The following is an 8,339-nucleotide window of genomic DNA, read 5'->3' on the forward strand; positions in this document are numbered from 1 at the left end:
CGTTTTCCCTGTTTATTACAGATGCGCGCAATTTATATTTATGTTTCTTTCAAACACGTTAACGCTCCATAAAATAAGACGACTTCAAGACGCTGTTATTTCCTTTAAACGGGTTTAATGTAGTCCATCAACCTCTTCAGCAATGAGAAACGAGGTTTTATGGGTAACGGAGTCTGGGAAGTAGGCCAAAGGTGACGGTTTTTTTCTGTAATCGGACCTTCTCTGTAAGAAAATAATAATTAAACACAACATATGTAGATGGCTCATTTAGTATTCAATCAGGATACAACTTCTGGAAGTAGCCAGTTATTACAATAATACTAAACTGCAAAAGCCCCGAAAATGAAATAAATAAGTACTGCGTTAATAGCAGCACTCAGCACCCCCACTCCTCTGTGTTATGCTGTCAGCATCGATGATAAGGAAATCTAGTCTATATTAACTAAACTAAAACTTTTGTCTATTGACAATGAAGGTCAAGATTAAATGCTCGGCTGACCGTGGTATTCATGTCCGCAGGGCCTATATATTCTTGTGATGTTTTGATCTTTAAAAATTGTTGGTAAAATAAAGTTTTCACAGATTTTCACATGTGAAACGTACGCACAATAGTAATTAAAAATACAGCTTTCCACAGTGCATGTTCATGAATATGTCTGTATTTTTTCAGTGAATTAGAAAATAAAATTAGTAAAAACAGTTTATATTTGAATTTATTTTGTTCAATGCAATCTTTAGATTCCATACAAACATTTTTGGTCTCATCATTATCGTCTGTTTTGCTTGTTATTTAAAATGACCATAAAGAAAAAAACCTCTTGTGCTCCGTCATGGCAACAGTATTTGCATAATTTCTGCTGTGTATTTGTTTGGTCTCAACTCCTGTTCAGGTCTCGCAGAGGCAACATGATCTCTTCAAAGGCTTCATATACAAATGCAGATGGAGCCCTTTGCCCCTGCAGTGGGCCAGTGGCCCATTTAAAGCAATTCCATGTCTAGCAAAGTGACGTCATCTATTTAAATACTTGGATTGAAGAAATACTGATGCTGGTATCTCATCACCATCCAGCAATGTCTGTTTGGGAGCTTAGTTGTGCCTGTGTAGCATTCACACTGTATTATTCTCTCTAATAAATAGCATGTACTTCACATTTCAGGGTACATACCAGGATACTGGACACACGTACAATTATTATGACTGCACTGGTGCATACGAGCAGCTGGGAAACTCTGCTACTACTGACAAAGGAAGAGGAGAGGGGGGAGGCATGTTTGGAGGCAGTGAGAGAGAAGGACAATTCATGAATGTAGTGAAGGAGGACAGGCAGAGAGTCGGTGTGACAGAAGAGGATGCAAAGGCAGAGAAGATGAAGGCAGATGATCTGCTGTGAAGAAGAAGAAGAAGAAAAGGTCTGGAACTTGTAAACAACAGGACCTGAAGATTTGCTGAAACTTTCAGTTTTGAGACGCCTTAACACCCACTCACATCCTGGGCCATCTGACCTCAGGAAATCACATGATAGGGTGGGGCCAGGTTTCACAATGAGCTCACCCGAAACTCTGGCTGATTGTGACCCACACCCGCTTTGACACCTTGGCTCATGTGATTAGAGGATCATCAGGGGGTCCTTTGTCCCTCTGTGGCGGGAAACTCCCACAGGGTTTAAATCTGGGACTCGCCACCATTTGACTCTAGAACTGAAGAAGCTGTCTCTCAAATTGTACATGTTTCCACTGCTCCCAATCTCAGGAACAATGACAGACGCCACGTTTTTGGAAAATATATTTTTAAAAGTTTAAAAGTACACGTTAGATTTATTTCACCAACACTGTTTGAGGGAGAAAATCTCCAGTTACTGCTTCGTCGTCTTTCACCAGCTCGGTGCGAGCAGGTTCAGGCCCTTTAATGCCACCTCAAATCCCAGAAAACAAGCCTGAGAGGGAGAGAGGAGAAGAAAGCCATGATGAACACGTGTGCACTGTACTGATATCAGGGGTGAGATGTATTAATATTTGAATGAGTGTTACAGCGTTGGCTGGGAAGGCTCGCAGGAAAACTGCATTGAAGCCCTTGTAGAGAGCTTTAGGTCCTTCTTCTCGAAGCAGTGCTCGCAGGACATCAGCCAGACCTCTGTACTTCCCATCTGCAGCTACACACAAACACACAGTTTACCCATCCAGTGTTAATCTTATCCAGATAATAAAGCTAAGCTGGAAACGTCACAAACCACTGACTGATGTCATGGTGTCCTTGTTTTATGTGGTCTAAAAATCTACTAACGAAATGAAAATACTAGCTTCACTTGGACTCAGCTCTGACCTGTCTGGAAGTTGGACTTGAGCACGTCTGGGGGAAGAGCAATCACCCAGTTTAATATTCCGGCTACACCACCAGCCAGGAGGATTCTGGGAGTGCTGAGCTGAGACACACTGGCACACAGTCAGAGAGAAGTGAAAGCACAGATTTACAGCATCTGACAAATCTTTGGTCTTTATAGGAGTTAGAACTGTTCAAATGGATACTGACCTTTGACCCTCAGGGGTCAGGACATCCTTGAGATATTCATACGTGAGGAAGTACAGACCGCTAGAAGGTACGTCTGAGACCGAGATGGAGAGAGAAACAGTCACACCGCTAAACCTCGGGTCACCTCAGCTCCTCTGCTCGAGGTCACACAACACTGTCACGCACAAACATACAGATACACAAACCACAGTGCAGCGTACCTCTGATCAGAGTGAGCACAGTTCCTTTGTAGACGCTGCGGATCCCCTGCTCCTTATAGAGCCTGACCGCACAGTCCAGTGGACCTGCGTACTTGGACCTTCCACCGCTCGACTGCACCTGGAAAACACACATTTCACAACATTTACTTAAATACATAAATATATGTGTCAGTCATGCCTTTAAATATGTGTTGGATTAAAGCCTCCCATGGATATTAGTTTATAACTAGTCAGGTTATGGTATAACCACACGAATAAAAGTTACGCAACTGATGTTTAAAGCTGGATATGTGAGCAGAGCGACTTCTGCACGTGTCTGTGAATGAAGAGCATTTGCTCTCAAAAAGCACCGTAAATTATAATCAACCATAAAACAAGTGTTTACTTTGGATTCTAATTATTTCACAGGAACCTGACTGCACGCGTACACACACACACACACACACACACACACACACACACACACACACACACACACACACACACACACACACACACACACACACACACACACACACTTACCTGTAGCAAGCATTTGATCCTCTCTCCTGGAGCTACTATCACTGTAGTGAAGACTCCTGCCAGACAGCCGGACAGGAATATCTGATGGTACCTGAACAGAGCAGGTGATGGAAGTTCAGCTGTGTAGAAGTCAGACTCACTCCCAGGCAGCCACCTCAGTAACAGCTGGGTACTCTTCCAGGCAGTTATCATGAACCATGACCCAGATTAATATTATTTTTCGTTTCCCTGGTCAGCAGGACCAACAGCATCTTATACGTATTTGAAACAGCTGTTTCCCTCTGGAACATCTGCTTCTACAACTATCTCTGCACAGCTGCAGAATTCTTTCAAACTCAATTCAGGATTTTTTGAATATTCGCTCGCTTTGAATCTCCACCAGCAGCTGAGGGAAACGTCTGCCTCTGTAGCTGCAGATGCAATATTTGCACCAGTTAGTCTGCAAAGAGCAGTTTCTTGTTGCTGCGCCTGTGAGTCAGCTGCACATCAGTAGGGTGTTGATGGGGAAACCTGAGAGTATTTGGACACACTTCCACACATGAGCATCTTTAAGAGCAGCTTTAAAACATTCTTACAACAATAAATGAAGATTCAGAGATCAGATCGCTATGATGGGTGGATTAGGGCTTCTCTTCTTGAAATAGCTTTCTGATTGGTTGGATTGAAAGGTGGGTGGGGCTTCTAGACCAAACATGAGACTGCTACTTATGACATCATACAGATCCAAGAGTAGAAAAGAAACTGACCAGTTTGAAGCCTGAACTGAAGTCATCTCGTTATTGGATCAATAATGTTTCGTAATTTCTCAAATTTTATGTGCAACGTATTTTAGTGCTGAGATTTTAAATCTCAGTGGGTCTTTCCTGGTTAATTAAATAATAAAATGTAAAAATTAATTAAAAGTACTGTAGACACACTGAGCTCAGTATTAAAACTATGGCCACCAGTGGAACATCAGTGCCAGGAAACAAAGGATATCAGGTCCTCTCTGAACACAGGATACTGTAGTTCTGCTCACTTAACTACAGACACGCTGACTGTGTTGCTATAAAGTCTTCAGAGGTGAGACAGAAGCTACCAGTGATCGCCAACTCATGCTTAACATTTCATATGTACGTCAGGGTAACAGGACGGGGGTGTGAAGGGGGCGTGCTGCTTCAAATGAACGAATGACAACAGAAGGAAGGGAGGCAGGGCGAGAGTTATATATAGAGAAACACACAAGCGACAGTGTGTAAGCTTTGGAGGAGTGTTTGAAGGTTAAGGTGACGTTTAATGATTGGATCTAGCCTTTTAGCTGTGATAGTTACACATTACTGATGTTGAGCCTATTTTAAAAACAGCTGGATGTGTAACAGGTCTGCTCCAGCCTACAAACACAGACGGGGCTAAAGAGAAAGTGCGCTCTCTTTCACTTCTAAGGTGTTAAGCAGGTCTTAACATTGGATCAATTCAGCCTCAGATGAACAACAACACATGAGCCTTCACACTAACTCACTCTTAAACAAAAATGAAGCCAAAAAGCAGAAGCTGTAAGAGCACCCCATGATTCAGCAGCTTTAACAGCAATGAGCTGAAGCAACTGTTTCCTGTGTGACTTCATGAGTCTGTCACGTCACTGTGGAGTTTTATTCCACTCATCTTCACAGTGTTTCTTCAGTTCGATGTTTGCAGCATTCATTTATGCACAGCTCTCTGAAGGTGTGTGTGTTTGTGTGTGTGTGTGTTGGAACTAACATGAGCGGTTTTCCAGAAGCCGTCTGTTGGAGCTGTTTTCCAAGACCAAACCCAAAGAAACTGATGGCCATCATAGGAGCCACACCTGCCAGGGGCGCCCCCATGCCTTTATAGAGACCAAGGATACCCTGACACACACACACACACACACACACACACACACACACACACACACACACACACACACACACACACACACACACACACACACACACACACACACACACACAAATGATTTTAAATGAGTTTCTAGTTTTTAATTAAAGTGCCTATACTTCAGTTGATGTGTCACATGTTGAAAACAGAGCTGCGTGGCTGTGGCCTGTGTGACTGTCCTGCAGAAAGCGCTCACCTCTTTGGATACGGTCTTGCGTAAGCAGTCATAGGTTCCTGTGTAAAGCACATACTGAGCGGCTTTGGGCTGTGTTTGTAGTCTCACCTGAAACACACAGTTTAAATAAGAAGAATTACACACACGCACAAACACACACAGTGACCATGCAGGAGGATTGCTGAGTGCTGTCAGACAGGAGGAGACACCCACTAACATCTGCTGCTCTGTCACTGATAAACAGGGCGGTGCTGCGCTCATGTGACGGTTACTGCGATGCTGTGATCAAACTGTTTCTTCACAAAGACTCAGTGTGTCGCACACAAACACACAGACGTGGTTTAGATAGACTACAAAAAGATCTGGATTAAAAATAATGCCCATGTTGTAACGATAGGTTGTTGGTATTTAGCATTTACATTAGATTTCTGCACATTCAAAGTTACTATATGGTAAATGGCCTGCATTTGTATAGCGCTTTACTCAGTCCCTAAGGACCCCAAAGCACTTTACACTACATTCAGTCATTCACCCATTCACACACACATTCACACACACATTCACACACTGGTGATGGCAGCTACATTGTAGCCACAGCTGCCCTGGGGCGTGCTGACAGAGTATGCACAATTATGTGAATAATAAAGTTATAAAAATCATAAGCAGTTATTACTTTAAAAAACTAAGTTATACGTTTTAGAAAAGGTGAAAATGCGACAGTGAGAGTAATGAGACGTTTCTATTGTGATGTGTTCAATACATGTGATGCTTCATCCCTTTACTTTGTTTTCGTCAGAAATCTGATTTTAACTTCGGGAGTTTGAGCTGCACACTTTGTACCCACGCTGTGACATTTCCTCGACAGTCTCCCGCTGGCTCTAAGCAGCCTCATTACTCCGTGTTCAGGTGGCCGCCTCGGCAACAGTTTAAGCCGATTTGTCGGTAATCTCTTTAGCACCACGATCTGACATTTCCCGTGACTTCTTCAGAAACATTACCCCCCGACACACACACACACACACACACACACACACACACACACACACGCGGACGTGGACTGAATGTTTCTGTCTAAAGGTCTAAATCAGCTGTGTTGAAGCTCGGCTCGGGCTGCAGCTCTCACCTTGATGGTGTCCAGTGGGTGTCCGGCCAGCAGCAGACACGCTCCTCCGACACCCCCAGCCACGAAGTTCTTGAACGGAGACTCTCTGGGCTTTTCCTCCATCCCGCTGACCCCGCATGGCCCGAGTACACAGCCGGGCAACCTCACCACCTCACACCGCTGCTGTCCAGGGAGGGGAGGGTGCGACTGTCAGCTGTCTGTCTGTGGGTCTGTCTGTGTGTGTCTCTGTGTCTGTCTAAGCGCGTCTCTCTCTCTGTGGACTTTGTCTCTCAGAGCTGAGCGGAAACGAGAAGAAGTCTGTGAAGGTTCTCAGAAACGAGAAGAACAGTTATTCCTGTAAATAATTTATCTTCACAGTCACCCCTTCACATGTCCATAAACTCTTTGCTTTAGTCATATGGCGCACTTTAAACCACTGTTTTATATTTTTGTAGCTTATAAAAATCTGCCGCAGGTGTATTCACAGGTAAGGTTGAAACAGGGGATACAGCGCCCTCTGGTGTTCGCAGAGCGAAAGATGTGGTTTCTTAACACTGTCCAAAGTAAAAATACTACACTGCAATAGTACACCCGAGGGTCCTTCACTGCTGCAAAGTCTTCCTTACCTCTGCTGAGGAGGTCCTGCTTCCGGCAGTGTTTGTGTGTCTTCCCATCTGAAAACACAAAGACTTTTGAATAAATTCAGATCCTGCAGATGGCGTCATGTTAACGGTCCATTGAAATTCAGCTTCCATCCACCAGCGTCTTCAAGGTCATCTCTAGGAGTTATTGGTGGAAAATGGCCAAAAAACCCCCAATTTTTCCTAAAAGTGTGATATGTATCATCAAAATCTACAAAGTAACATAAAACATGTGAAATATGCCACATTTGACGTCTCCTTCAAGGTCAGTGGATCAATCTGAAGGTCAAAATGATAATAATGCTGCATAGTGCTATTTTAAACTTCTCTTTCCCATTGTTCATATTGACAACAATAACAAGGAAGTGGATAAAAATAGGGAATCGTACATGTGGATTGTAAATATTGTGGTACTTTGGACCTCTGACTTCTTCTTCCAGGTTAAATAAGGTCAAACTTTCACAAAACATTTTTTATCTTTAAAACTGTGCTTAAGATTCTGCTTGTTTGTTCGTACTGGCTACATTGAGGAAAGGATACCGGTGTATGGTGACTTTCACATCATAGCTGCATTCTAATATCATCTCACATTTGACCTCTGACCTCTGTTTTACATTTCTGCCTTTATTGATCCTAAAATGTGCAAAATCTTTAAGGAAAGTATTTTCAAGAGGAAGAGAGAAAACTCTGCTATTATGTAATAACCTCAAGTTATTCATGTCCGGTTGTTTACAAAGTTATCCCCTCTTACATGTTTATATAAAAATAGAATATTATTCCCTTAACAGTATATCACTGCTCAGAGAGAGAGAGAGATGCCTCGGTGGACGTTTGTGCTTCTTGTTCACACGTCAATTACTGTGACTTGCATATTTTATTCAATAAAACTCTAAAATCTCATGTAGTACAACGTTTAGGTAAATAAAAAGCCTAAGCTGATCATTAAAAATGGTGATGAATTAAAAGTACATAAAGTATTTTACTTTTGAAACTGTTCAAATCAAGAATTTCTAAGACTGACGCACCTTTTTCCAGAAATTTTATGTTCTCAAATATCAGACTGGCTCAACAATAAACATGGGACTTTAATTATAATTTTAAAAAGTAATAATAACAAAAGTGATTTTTCCTCATCCAGAGGATTACATGGAGATATTCATAGTTGGATGAAAGGGTCTGTAGCTTCGTCTTTAATATGGACACTTATATTTATCTCATACAGAGGCTGGTACACTTTCCAATGGAATACCGAGAAGACTTTTTAACTTATTATAAAAAG

At 42.4% G+C, this 8,339-nt stretch overlaps 1 protein-coding gene across 1 annotated transcript; it reads right to left on the minus strand.

Moving 5' to 3' along the window:
* Nucleotides 1-1,795: 1,795 nt before the first annotated feature.
* si:dkey-150i13.2 (mitochondrial carnitine/acylcarnitine carrier protein) lies at nucleotides 1,796-6,678 on the minus strand. The gene is made up of 9 exons (XM_026154999.1): nucleotides 6,441-6,678; nucleotides 5,339-5,425; nucleotides 4,987-5,114; nucleotides 3,250-3,340; nucleotides 2,728-2,845; nucleotides 2,528-2,600; nucleotides 2,321-2,430; nucleotides 2,029-2,150; nucleotides 1,796-1,934 (listed from the first exon to the last, which is right to left on the minus strand). Exons 1-9 carry the CDS (start codon nucleotides 6,540-6,542, stop codon nucleotides 1,872-1,874), a joined length of 894 nt encoding a protein of 297 aa, XP_026010784.1. The 5' UTR covers nucleotides 6,543-6,678; the 3' UTR covers nucleotides 1,796-1,871.
* Nucleotides 6,679-8,339: the final 1,661 nt, after the last annotated feature.

This window comes from Astatotilapia calliptera, chromosome 20, assembly GCF_900246225.1.
Source record: "Astatotilapia calliptera chromosome 20, fAstCal1.2, whole genome shotgun sequence".
NCBI classification, from domain to species: Eukaryota; Metazoa; Chordata; class Actinopteri; order Cichliformes; family Cichlidae; genus Astatotilapia; species Astatotilapia calliptera.